This window comes from Monopterus albus, unplaced genomic scaffold (genome assembly GCF_001952655.1).
Source record: "Monopterus albus unplaced genomic scaffold, M_albus_1.0 scaffold23.1, whole genome shotgun sequence".
NCBI classification, from domain to species: Eukaryota; Metazoa; Chordata; class Actinopteri; order Synbranchiformes; family Synbranchidae; genus Monopterus; species Monopterus albus.
In genome coordinates this window covers 791,208-804,360 of record NW_018127903.1, presented here as the reverse complement: position 1 = coordinate 804,360, position 13,153 = coordinate 791,208, and the positions used below count along the sequence as shown (strand labels likewise).

The following is a 13,153-nucleotide window of genomic DNA, read 5'->3' as shown; positions in this document are numbered from 1 at the left end:
GAATGATTATCCTTAAACCTCTGTCTGTGCAAACATCTTTGCTCTTTGTCCCAGTTCTCCTAATGCTTCTTTTCCCCCAAATCATTTATCTAGATTTCTGTAGTTTTTTTTTTTTATAACAAACAAAATATTTTGTTGGTATAAAAAGCATAGATAAACCTTCCAGGTCTCAGCTGTGCCTGCATAGATGTACGACCGATAATCTATTGCTCTAAAACGCTCTTTGGAATTTGTTTTGATGTTTCAAAATTGTTAACACCTATGGTTCCTGAAACTCAAATAAGCATTCAGTAAGTCCAGGCAGCCTCCAACATGGAGAGGTGGGTTTAAGGTGCACTTCTGGACTGCCTTGCAGCAAGGGAATATGAAATGTTCTAATATGTGGCACTTCTAAAAGAAATGTTAATTTGAGAGATAAGTGGGAAAGTAGGCACAATATTTTATCTTCTCAAGGTGGAGGGAATGAAAGCCAGACCATAAGTGCTGTATTGCAGGTAGGTCTGTTGGTTTTCTCTTCCCACATCATGACAAATGTTAATGCAGATCGCCCACTAAGGAAAATACAACTATAACCTTTCACATTTAGTTTAGGCTACTTAAAATAAAACAAACCTGGGTCTGACTGTTCATTTGATTATTAACAAGGACATGGTAAGACTCAGAAAACAACTGAGTAACTTATCTTTAACTAGCACTGGAAGCAATTTAGAACTACTGTCACGAGAAAGATCATATTTATCAGAGAAGATATGCAAAGCTCTGTTTAAACATAAAAAATGTCCTTCATTCAACAGACGCTTTAGAACTCTTGTCCCCAACAATGATCTATGATGCACAAAAGCGGGCACAGCCTGTAGCGGGGCGGTGAAGTGTATGTAGAGCTGTGCCCTTGTCCACTATTTCCTTCTGTCTCCATACACTGAGAAGACAAGTCCTCTCATCCTCAGGAAACATAAATCTCATCCTGTCTGCAATGTGTAACACTTCAGTACCTTTCATCAATGAGCAGGCTCAGTTTATGGCACTGTCCCTTTTTGTACTGTGCAGCCATTAGGGGGGAGACAGAAGGAGAGAGAGGCAGGCAGTAAAACAGTTTCCGCCCAGTGAATCACATTCAGACCCTCACACGGGCAACTCAGGGCTGACCACTTCCAGACCATGACACAAACACTGACAAACAAAGGACCTGAGCTCTGAACAAGTGAGAATCTTAGAAGATCCGAACAGGCTGACTGTGACATGCGGGTTTGAGGAAATAAAACTGAACATTTCATAGCAGGTTTAGCTACTTTACAAACAAAAGAAGAGGATTCATCTTCATTTGAGTCAATAATTTCATCTGTTCATACAAAGATATATTTCAGAAATGGTTAACTGTGCAGGCTGGCTCTGCAGAAGAGCAGGTGTAAGTGCTGAATGGATACAAAACCAGTTCCCTCCTTTTCTCCCCAGTGAGAAATGGGATTTAACTCTGCTGAGGCACGGCAGAGGAGGCAACAAAAGAGATTTGCAAAAGAAATTTGGGACGCACAAAGATGACATCATGTCAAATCAACTAGAGATTAGGTGGACATATTCAGTTATTCAAGAACTGAAAACGCCATCCCATCAGCTGGTGTAAATTATAGCGCCTGGACATCTGCGTAAAATACGCAAAGCAGGGGAAGCACAATGAGGACCGACACCGCTCGTTAATATAACAGTAGCAGCACATGTGCGTAACTCAAAGTGTGCCAAGATTACTTATGGCCCGAGTAAACCTATGGATTAGTCAACAGAGGCTTTATGAGATGGTCCCCAGCACAACATGTGTGGTAGTTCCCTCTGAATTGTGGTTTCATTTCAGTGGGAGAGAGAAAACCCACACAAAGCGCGGTAATCACACTGGAGATCCTGGATGTAACCATGGAAGCGTTTGTCTCCTTCCTCAATGGGCTACCCGGCCATTCATTTACTGATTGCGCCGAATCAATATTTAGGCTTTTCAATTTTATTAGCTGCTTCAAGGGGAGTTTTGGCACAGCACTAAAAGAAATTAGCAGTGGCCGACCACTTTTAATCGTTTTCTTATGGTGTTATACAATATGTCTGCTTGAGCTGTCTGGCATAATTGATGAGGAGTATCGCTACTCGTTTGTTCCTTTTATTCTTTGCACTATTTATCCACCAGTGACAAAGCGCTGGAGTCACCAATCATTACTGACTCACTTACTGAGAAATAAATCCAAGACGTCTGCTTTGTCCTAGAGCCCTGTAACCATGTCACAAAACGATATCAAGTCTTTTTGTGAAATTAGTCCACTAAAGTTTTGCCTGCCCTCACACATACTTTCTATTAGGCTATCCTAAATGACAAACGGAATCATATTTAAAGTGAAACAAGATAAATCACTCCATCTCACCTGACACCTTGCTCGGCCTCTGTCCACGATAAATTCTTACAATATCTTTCGTGTTGAGGATAACATCAATAAGCGCTCTCGGGGTCTTCATCTCCTCCTCTTCTCAAACCGTAACCAATGCATCATTTTGTAATGTTTGATTGCAAAAACAGAAAGCCCAGGAAATCTTGTTATTTCTTCGGCAGCTTTGAGCTCCCGGTGAACAACTCTGAAGCTGGGGAAAATAACAGAAACGGAGCGGTTCTCAGTCTGTTCAACGCCTTCTCCTTTCTCTGCACAGGGCCCCGGGCTCCTGCAGCCACATGAGAGCTATTGCTACTGTATGCGCGGTCCAGACATACAGATTAGGTTGCAGCTACTTATGTACTACGGCTCGTGTCCTGGTCAGTGCCTAATGAGACAAGATGTTTTAATCCCACTCGTGTATTCACAGTGTGGTGGCGGACAGCTCCACCCTGTGAGCCGAGCAGACTCTCCGTCTTTCTCTGCTGTCTTTCTCTCCGTTGTTATCATCGTTCCAAATAAACTTTGCAAATTAATACATGATGATCTCGAAATCAAACATTTTTGCAACACAATCAAATGGACACAGTTTGAGTTTGCATCAAGTCTCAGTAGACTGCATCACCCTCAAAAATCACTACAGCCAACTTTTGACGTGCTGACTAGTTTGTATTTTTTATTAAAAGTACAATTTTTTAATCTAAGTAATACAGACATGAATACGAAAATAACCAAATACTAACTTTTAGCCAAAATCTCTTCATATAAAACAACCAAAACCAAACTTGACGTATAGCGCCATCTCGTGATTAAAAGTAGGATTTACTGGCGTCATCAGAGATAACGTCATTACGTAGCTATTTTGTTGACGTGGCGTGAGCGGTAGCCGCTGAACATTACTAGCTAGTACACATGAAACGGAAGGTTGAACCTGGACATATTCCTCTTAAAATATGGATAATTTTCAGGACAACTGATCTCTTGGTGCTTATTTTGGCAGGTAAAAGCAAGTGTTCACGACTCCCCTCATCCATATTATTTATCAGCTATGACCACTGACCGATAAAACTCTACAAACCGTACTAGCCACATAGGTGAACGTTTAGCACTAGCTTAGCTCGTGTGGACGGTCCTCAGTACACTAACTAAGCCGAACTGTGGACGTTTGCTGTACACTCCTTTTAGTACAACACCGACCTGACAGTTCATTGAAACCAGTGATGTAGTGCTGATTAAACGGGCGTCTTCCTAAACGTATGTAATTAACGATATTCCTATGCGATATCGACTGGACTTTTTCGGAATGAGACCTACTGGGTTGTAGAATGAGTAACCAATGTTATTGTTTTAGCTGTAGCTAGCTAATGGCTTAGTTAGCAAAACATTAACTTATATAACGTTAAACTAAAAGCTGATAGCAGTCTTAGCTTATTAATCACATCCCAATGTGCTCAATAAAGACTGGTGGTATGCTTGTGGTTAACGCTAACGCATCAACTTACATGGCTAGCTGCTAACTTAGCAAACATTACATCACGTTGGTCAGGAATCTGTAATTTAGTACAAAGTAGTAACTTAACCTGGCCTGTTTTGCTCAGCGGCTGTAATACATGAACGTCAAGGTAATGATATCCGACAAGAAGTCGCATTAGGTTAACTGTTGATGCTCGCATTGCCATGATAGGTAACGGAGAGAGGTTAACATTACAAAATACCTTGACATATAGACGAATGAATGCACTGCCTGCAATTTCATTAATCGTACTGGAACGAGCACCGGCGTTGTGTCGAAATCTTTCCCTTAACCTAAACCCCAATGTTATCCTAACCACAACCAGTTGAACAGAGTTTTGAACAGGGGGAACACATCTCGACGGGGTAACACTTTTAAGACACAAGACCGGTTTTGTGTCGAAGTATGTTTCCCCGTACAAACTGTGTTTCTAGTAGCGCCACCTGTGTGTTTGTGATTAGGATCATTTTAGGGGGAAACATCTCAACATAACATCGGACTAATCTAGTTTATCTGTAACCTTAGTACCCAGCAGTGCCAGTGAGATGGACTTTTGTCTTTTTTTAGTAGTGCTGATCATCCTCGTTTCAGTTGCAGAATTGCAGTGTGTATTAGCTTTACTGTTACACCTTAACAAATGCCGTCCATTTATTTTCCATCTGTATGTAGTTTGTAAGGTTTACTTTAAACCGGTTTCATTTCTTCCTCCAAGTACTCAAGACTCTGCTTTTCCCCAATAGTGTGAAGAAAAAAAAATGTCCAGTAGAAGCCAGCACTATGGATTCCAGTCAGCCACCATGGTGCAGCCTTCCAGTGGCAGTCATGCCTATCTATTTGGAAACCACAGCTCAGAGAATGACCTGTCAGAGGAGGATGGGGAGAGCTATGAGCTGCGCCCACGTGGCAGAGAGAGGCTGCGGAGCAGCACGTCCAGAGATAGGATTGATATAATCTACCTAACCAGGGATATCCAGGAGGGCGACACCCTGAACAGCATTGCCCTGCAGTACCACTGTTCAGTATGTCTTTTGCCTTTTTTTCACCTCTCAATAATAGGTATTAGGCAGTTTTCCTTTTTAGATGTTACATTACACATGTATACAAACATGCTTAAACTCCATATACATTCTGAGCAACTAAGTTATTTTCATTTCAAATGAACGACTTAAGTTTTGGAAGCCACCTTTGCCTTTTTTTCCCCCCCAAGTCAGGAAAGAAAAAAAAAAAACCTCATCTATTTAATGAGGAACAAACATGTCACCCAGTGCAGAATTGTTTTGAATAGCTTTAGGACAACAGTGGCACAGCACATATGAATAAGCTCAACCAGGTTCTGGATTCGCAGACTTTATGTTGAATACACAAAATTCAATGTTGGTTTTAGTCTCAAAGATTTGTGGAAAGTAAATCTTAAATCACCAGCGTTATCTTTCAAACAGTTTCACTAAATTCATCTGTGTGTTTTCTAGGTGGCTGATCTTAAGCGAGCCAACAACCTCTTGACAGAGCAGGACTTTTTTGCCCTGCGCTCAGTTAAGATTCCTGTGAGGCGTTTCAGTGTCCTCACTGAGAGTCACAGCACTGGACCCATCAAATCTGCCTCCCCTGCCACCCCGTCAGGTGCCAAGCGCCTGCCTCAGATCTCTCCTGTTACCTCCCTCCCTTCGGAGTCTTCCACAGACTCCTCGTCTTCAGACAGTGTGGAAGGATTCCTCCTCGAAAAGGACAAGGACATTGAGCGATTGGTGAAATCCACAGGCCCGTCCCGGAGCAGCCTGAATGAGGTCGTATCCTCCTTATCGCTGCAGCAGCCACTGCTAAGAGAAGTAGAGTATAAACCAGCACAAAGAAAGGACCCTTACTACGGGGCAGACTGGGGCATGAGATGGTGGACGGCTGTGGCCATTATGCTAATTGTTGGTATTGTCACACCTGTGTTTTATCTGCTGTACTACGAGGTTCTCATGAAAACTGACATCAGCCGTCATGGAATTCCTACATCAGCTGATGGCATTCCTAATGACAACAGGCCCCATGAACACCACCATAATAATTTGGACCTTTCTGATGGGAAAGACCATGTAGAGGCTGGACCTGGACAGCATGTTGGAAATGTGATTAATGGAGATTCCCAGGGACATGGTGTGGACAGAGCAGGAGATGGTGGACTTGTAAACAAATAGCAAGGGATTATGACTTTGCTTTCAAATTTGTTGCTAGCTCATAGACCTAATAAAATTGAGTGGACGTTCTCACTTGAGTTTTTGACTTGATACTGCAACAGTCACTTTATAGCGACAACTCATTTTTGTAAGGCAGAGAGACTAGGAATAAGGCCACAATCATTCCTTGCGTCGGTCCACTGAGTCCATACTTGTTTTTCCGAGTGTCGATGGGCAGAAAATGAGGCAGTTTTTGTGCTGTTGCATTTTCACTAAGCATCACAAATTGAATCCAAGTTAAAAAACAAACCAAGAAAGACAACATTACTGTAACCACTTTGTTTACAGATGGATCAGTGACCATGCCTCAATGAACCATCAGTCCTGTGTATTTGAATTCTAAGCGGTTTTTATTGACTTTGGTCTAGCTGTATTTCCTGTACATGGTAACATTGTTGTATACTTTATAAAACTTTGTTGGAAAGTTATGATAGCTTGCTCTGCATTTAACGCAATTAATTTATTTCAGTACTATTGCGCATTGGTCTTTACCATCAGTATTGGAAGTTACTCATACTTGTAATTATATGAAATGTTAGACCTTGTTATATAGCCCTTTATTTTTTAATCACTGTGCTCACTTGACATTTTATGAAAAAGCATTGTGTTGTTGACAGTACGTGCCTTTCAACCTGTGGAAGTGTGCTACAGGCTGGAGAATAAATATATCTATTTTGAATAAATTATTGGCAACATGCACATAGTTTGGCATTTCCTATTTACACAAGTCTTTATGGGAAAAAAAAAAGTAAACAAAACTATTTTCTTATCCACAGTACTGAACCAAGTGAAAGTCACCCGGTGATTGTTTACTTGAGTTTGCATGGTCGAGTCACAATCTCAGTATGTTGCTTCTCCATCCATGTTGTCTTCACTGTCGGCAGCAAAATCTTCACCATTGTCGAAATAGCTTTCAATGTAGTCGTTTTCCTACACAAAGGAAACATGAGTGGCGTACAGCATTAATTCTGGACCAGACATATTGACCATAATGAAGTTGTTTAACATTTTAGCAATAATGATGTCATGTTATCATTTGTAATTAACCTCTTCAATGTCCTCTTCCTCATATTCTTCCTCTTCAATTTCTTCCTCTTCATCCTCATTCTGTGTTTTCTTTTCAGTTTCTTCATCTGATTTTTCAGGGTTCTTGTCATCTTTCTTCGCCAATTCCTTAAATATTGACATTAAAGATTAAATTAGGGTAAAAAATTTGCTAGCTCAGGTACAGTATACTGTATGTATTTCAGTGAACTGTTCTTGTCCATATTGAATGTGGTGTTCAAATATTTGCAGGTTGATATGAAAAACCCCTAGGCTAGTTACACCAACTACAAACTAACTGGATTCAGGAGACAGCATATCAAGTCAATGAAAGGATATTAGTGGATTAAAACTACTTTGATTTAAAAAATAAAATAAAAATTACCGTTTAGTGGTTATATGCCTCCGCCAACCAGTCAAATTCATGGCTACAGTACAAGTGAGGTCACTGACCTTGAACTTTGACCACCAATATCTAATTAGTTCATCTTTGAGTCCAAGTGGACACTTATGCCAAATTTGAAGAAATTCCCTCAAGGCATTTCTGACATATCGCATTCACAAGAATGGGACAAACACCAGATCACAGTGACCTTGACCTCTGACCTTTCACCACCAAAATCTAATCGGTTCATTAGTGAGTCAAACTGAGCACTTGTATCATATTTGAAGAAATTCCGTCAAGGTGTTCATGAGATATAGCGTTCACAAGAATAGTCGTACTAATGTGAAGCATGCCTTGCACAAAAAGAGATCTTGAAGGCTTTACAACCAAGATTTGGTTATTTGCATGAAGCTGCAAGAGGTTACAAAGTAATCTCAGATTCAGATATTCATCAGTCCAGAGTTGGACAAAATCATTAACGTGAAGAGAAACTTACATCCAGTTTATTCAGCATTTCTTCTGCAGCTTTGCGCGTTATCTTCACAGTTTTCTTTTTTGTGCCTGTTGATTTGAACATCGTCTTCATTCTGGTAGTTATACCATGAATTCTCATGACACACAATATCTTTATTATACCTGCTTTAGCAAGGGTTTTTCTCTTTTTGGGCATCAGTTCTTTTGGGAAGAGGTTCCAGTCTGAAATATCAACAATATTACTTACAGAATTTTCCATTTTTTCCTCAATTTGCTGTAATGCCATGTGTTATAGAAGCACCTGGAGTCCATTCGTCATCCTCCATCTGGCTTTGCTTCAGGTATCGCTCTGTGTATTTCTCCACTTCTGTTTCATGTAAACGAGCAAGTTCCACCTAAGTGCACTCTTAAATAAGGCCCAGTTTACTCTCACATCACATTGTGCAGTCAGAATCACAAGTGTCAACACAAGCTGCTGGGTGCTACTCCTGATTCCTGTTCCACAGCAGCAGCAAATCATAGTCTGATACTGTATGTTTGGACATAGATTCATATGCCAGTCCCAAACAAAGTGAATGACTCTTACAGATTGTTATAGATATGACCAAGTCTATTGGATTTACAGTTAGCATGTTGTTTTGTTAATACAAAACACCTAAATGATGCATCTGGCAACATTCAGGACAAGACATCCTGAAAAAAAGAAAAAAAAAACCTACCTTGTTATGGATATACAGTATGTGGCTCATTTCTGATTAAGTAGACTGAGATACCATAGAAATAATACTAAAACCACCAATGAAACAGCAGCTGTGACCAAATATTTCGGTTATAAATCAGCCTCTTTCTCCTCTTCCCAGATATAACCCTAATTAAATGCCTCAGTTCGTAAGTGCTGCATTATCTTCCCTCACAGCAGCCAACTGTCCTGCCATAGCGCCTCTATCAGATGTCAGGTTTCAAATGCACTACTCTCCTCCTCACCTGCTTTATTGGCCCGAAACTTGATGTTATGTGGCAACCGTTGCATCGTTCCCCTCATCTCCTGTTTCAAGGCCAGCATGTAGTCCTCATCCTCGCCAGCTTTCAGCGGAACCGGCTTGAAGTCTGTGCTCTAGAGGAGAAGAGATAGTGGAACGGAGATAACAGCAATAAAGTCCAACAGTTATGTAAACCTAAACTGAATGAATTGACAAATGTACAATTAAAATGTAGCCCATGCTGATTTAAGTCTGGCATGTAATAATGCATATCCTTTTTGTACAAGTAAGAATTAACTGCCTCAAAATATTGGGCAATTGTTTAAATACAAAAATTTAATTAGTACCTGTTGTTAGGCTGATTCAAGATATCTTCACACAGTCAAGCCCATGTAAAGAATAATGAACTGGTGAAATTGAAAAATAATCATGCTGTATGACTGATGTTCACATAGACAGAACATCTTGAAACAGCTAAACAAGGGGCAAACTGACTCTTAAAAGTCTTGGGTACATTTATGGTGATTTGATTAAATGCAAAGTTATATATACACACACCACCCAATCACAATGTCATGACTGGTCTACTGTCTGGTGCACAAAGTACAAACAAGCTGTCACTGCACAGTGTGCAGTGTGTAATGGACCTGAAGGGCATTTCATTGTACGAGGATGCATGCACAATGCATGGAGTTTGAGGAAAGGGGACCAACAGAGACCCAAAGGGCGAAGATTAATTAATAATGGAGACATGGTAGCTGACGATTAGTTTGGAAGAGTGTTTTTAAATAGGTACAGGCTTTTAACATGACACAAATACTCCTTTACCCAGTATTTTGTTATCTTTATACAAGTACAAAAACAACATATTTCACAGCTTGCATTTTTGTTACAACGGAAGGCACACGTTCAAAACCCTTGTAACTCTCACCTGCCTCTCTGCAGCTGTCAACTAACACTGTGGAGTTGATTTAGTGCCATAAGGGTTTGCGTCATTGTTGGATCTCTCCATTTGTATTGTGTGTGGTCAGTACTTACAGGAAACAGCGGGCTGGGCCCCACCCTGGCTTCTGGCATGCAGCCCCTGCCGATGCCCAGCGCCTCAATGTTGAACGTAAAGGCAGCTACTCCACGACCCTTCCCTGCCATAGCTGCAAGCCTCCTGCGTACCTGCGGCACAGAACCCACATGTTCAGTCAACTTCACTGCCAAACACGTGTAACAAATTCATGTGACTTCGCCTTTTGCCTGCTGTGCAACGCTGGTCCACATATTCTATCTGAGACACACTGACACATACAGTAAGTCGTAATACTTACTAGGGGACTGTTATTAAATTGCGACTAATGTGGAGAACAACTGTCTTTTTATTTCAGACCTATTCAGCGACATTTAGCCTTTACTCCATGGTTTCACATATTGAGTTTACTGAGATAACGTTCAGCGACCCGTTTTAATTGTGCGTCACGTAAACTACCTCTTGAAACCACAAAATGAACACGTTAATCAAATGAAACAACAACCAACATCATCTCAGCCCAGCGTACAAACCTATGAACTCACGCTACACGCTGCATGCGCAACTTTAACTCTCCCTACGTGACGTTAGAGAAGGCGTGGTCTATTTATAACCAATAGTAGCGCGCGTTAGGCTATCGTCACTCTCCTGTTCGCCCAATGAGCGTGCTTTCCTCTTAAAAGGGTGTGTCGATGGCCACCATCATTCAACCTCAATGAAAACATATCATCTCTAGCTCTAAGGCTAGTAACGCTTCTCCCTTACCAAATCACCTGACACCACAGCAGCTTACTTCGACAGGTACATGAACTGGGATGTCTGCAGCCGACTGGTACGCTCACAAATCGCTCGGAGACGGACTTTTCTGGATCCAGGAGCGATTTTACCAGTCAGAGAACCGGGCTAACATCTGGCTGCTCCGCGGAACGCACCAGGACGTAGTGATAGACACTGGTCTGGGCTTGAGGAGCTTACCTGACTACATCGACGCCAAGGGGCTGCTCGGCAAAGATCCGCAGAGGAAGAACCCACTGCTGGCCATCGCCACCCACGCTCACTTCGACCACTCGGGTGGTCTGCATCAGTTCCAACAAGTGGGCGTCCACACCGCCGAGGTCGATGCCCTGGCCTACGGAGACAACTTCGAGACGGTCACCTGGCTCAGTGACAGGGAGATATCTGAGGCTCCTACTCCCGGATGGAGAGCGAGACGCTACAAAGTCAAAGCTGTGCAGCCCACACACATACTGCAGGAGGGTAGGTAGGAGAGGCAGCTTTTGCAGATATGATTTGTAGTAGATATGTGATCAAAGGCCAGCTCTTTAGGTCCAAGTTAAATTAATGTTCCTATGGCCATCGTGGTCGACACCATTATACGATATTTAATGGTGCGCCTGGACTCGGGCTATAGATACTTTGCTCATTGCGTATCATATGAAATCCCTTCCATCTCCACAGGAGGATTTCACGGCGCCGTGCGTTTGGCAGAAGACCAAAAAGCTGACTTGCTAAATGAATGCGCACGCACATCAGTAGACCCCCCTCAAACATAATTAAGTCGTTCCTTGGGTCACACTATGAGGTGATGAATAGTGCTTTACAGGCCTAAATGTAATCCACTTAGAGACATGTGTATGTGAATGCCACCACCATCACTTACTAATCATATATACTGGGAACACGCCAACAAACAAAACAGTTCACAGCAGTGCAATTTAAAAAAAGAAAATAAGGTCTCTCTCTAATGGATTAAACTATATTGCACCAATCCCATGACCTTATATTTACCCTATTTTAAATAATCAATGACTCAGAAACAGACAGTTTGTTTGTTGTCTGCCAGAACATAACTGTTCATATTATGAATACAGAATGTGGGATGGATCACAAAGATCACATAGAGAGGACTTGAGGTGTGTTATATTATTTAAGACGGGCTCAGTAAAGGACGCAGACAGGTCCTTCGCCAGCCTAAGCAAACTGCATTGATAGTATGTGAGACCATACATGACAAGAACAAATCTGTTGGAAGCTATTGTGCTTATTTTCTATCTGTGCAGAGCAGCTCTATTTTAAACAGGTGTACTGATGACTTTGATGGATTTTGTTACATCCAAGAAAGAAAGCACACAAAAATGCAGAGGCTGACCACAAACTTTTGGAAAGCATCCGCTGGAGTATTAATAACCTTACACCATTGATTTAGACATCACCCACCATGCTGTTGGCAGATACACAAGAAATCAGTCACTAATATATTAAACGCACATTCTGCAACTTTAAATGTGTCATTTATTTTAGGATAGTTGTTGCACAAAGATTAAATCTCAAAGGATGCTGCATTTGGGATGAGCAGCTTTGGCTGTTGGGAGTTTAGGCCAAAACTTTACTTGCTGGCCTCTTGGGTATTCTTACAGAGTGTAATTTCTGCTACATCAATAAAAAACACCGACCTGTTCTGCTGTGTCAGCAGAGCCACTGCAGCAATGCAGATGCTATATCTCTTTGGTTGGTGTGTTAGCTTCACCCTTCTGTCACGCTGTGTGACTCATACACAGTGTGGATCAGATCAATTACATACTGAATGTTCCAGACTCTGCACATCACAGTGATTTGGGGTGACATGCGGAAAACACAAATATAACCCTGGCTTGATGTCAGCGAGATAAATTATGAGAACCATAAGGATTTAGCTTGGATGCAAGTCTGGAAATTGAATGCATATGGATCTGACTATACAGTGAGGAACAGAAGTATTTGAACACCCTGCGATTTTGCAAGTTGTCCCACTTAGAAATCATGGAGGGGTCTGAAATTCACATTGTAGGTGGATTCCCACTCTGAGAGACAGAATTAAAAAAAATTCAGGAAATCACATTGTATGATTTTTAAGGAATTTATTTGTCTTGCACTGCTGAACATAAGTATTTGAACACCTAAGAAAATCAGTGTTAATATTTGGTACAGAAACCTTTGTTTGCAATTACAGAGGTCAAACGTTTCCTGTAGTTCTTGACCAGGTTTGCACACACTGCAACAGGGATTTTGGCCCACTCCTCCACACAGATCTCCTCTAAATCTGTCAGGTTTCGGGGCTGTTGCTGAGCAACGC

General features: G+C 41.5%; 4 protein-coding genes across 8 annotated transcripts in view; 2 read left to right on the top strand and 2 right to left on the bottom strand.

The window, feature by feature from the left end:
* adgrv1 (adhesion G protein-coupled receptor V1) overlaps positions 1 to 2,769 on the bottom strand; it is a 95,170-nt gene extending 92,401 nt beyond the window's left edge. Inside the window, 1 exon segment of the mRNA XM_020594633.1 lies at positions 2,403 to 2,769. Within this exon segment, the coding sequence (XP_020450289.1) occupies positions 2,403 to 2,493 (91 nt within the window). The 5' untranslated portion in view covers positions 2,494 to 2,769.
* A 490-nt stretch (positions 2,770 to 3,259) lies between these two features.
* On the top strand, positions 3,260 to 6,877 carry lysmd3 (LysM, putative peptidoglycan-binding, domain containing 3). Of its 4 annotated transcripts, none has more exons than XM_020594628.1 (3): positions 3,260 to 3,405; positions 4,659 to 4,937; positions 5,388 to 6,877. In XM_020594628.1, exons 2-3 carry the CDS (start codon positions 4,674 to 4,676, stop codon positions 6,099 to 6,101), a joined length of 978 nt encoding a protein of 325 aa, XP_020450284.1. In that variant the 5' UTR covers positions 3,260 to 3,405; positions 4,659 to 4,673; the 3' UTR covers positions 6,102 to 6,877. The 4 variants fall into 4 exon arrangements, with proteins under 4 accessions (XP_020450284.1, XP_020450285.1, XP_020450286.1 ...); XM_020594629.1 differs by having other exon boundaries at positions 3,260 to 3,411; XM_020594630.1 differs by lacking the exon at positions 3,260 to 3,405 and adding an exon at positions 3,480 to 3,659.
* A 29-nt stretch (positions 6,878 to 6,906) lies between these two features.
* Positions 6,907 to 10,625, bottom strand: polr3g (polymerase (RNA) III (DNA directed) polypeptide G). 2 transcript variants are annotated; one of them, XM_020594632.1, is made up of 8 exons: positions 10,575 to 10,625; positions 10,062 to 10,193; positions 9,028 to 9,157; positions 8,345 to 8,410; positions 8,206 to 8,265; positions 8,066 to 8,130; positions 7,188 to 7,313; positions 6,907 to 7,070 (listed from the first exon to the last, which is right to left on the bottom strand). In XM_020594632.1, exons 2-8 carry the CDS (start codon positions 10,170 to 10,172, stop codon positions 6,981 to 6,983), a joined length of 648 nt encoding a protein of 215 aa, XP_020450288.1. In that variant the 5' UTR covers positions 10,173 to 10,193; positions 10,575 to 10,625; the 3' UTR covers positions 6,907 to 6,980. The 2 variants fall into 2 exon arrangements, with proteins under 2 accessions (XP_020450288.1, XP_020450287.1); XM_020594631.1 differs by lacking the exon at positions 10,575 to 10,625 and adding an exon at positions 10,343 to 10,568.
* Positions 10,626 to 10,717: 92 nt separating this feature from the next.
* mblac2 (metallo-beta-lactamase domain containing 2) overlaps positions 10,718 to 13,153 on the top strand; it is a 4,878-nt gene continuing 2,442 nt past the window's right edge. The window contains exon 1 of the mRNA XM_020594271.1: positions 10,718 to 11,298. Coding sequence (XP_020449927.1) covers positions 10,857 to 11,298 — 442 coding nt within the window. The 5' untranslated portion in view covers positions 10,718 to 10,856. The remainder of the gene's footprint in view (positions 11,299 to 13,153) is intronic.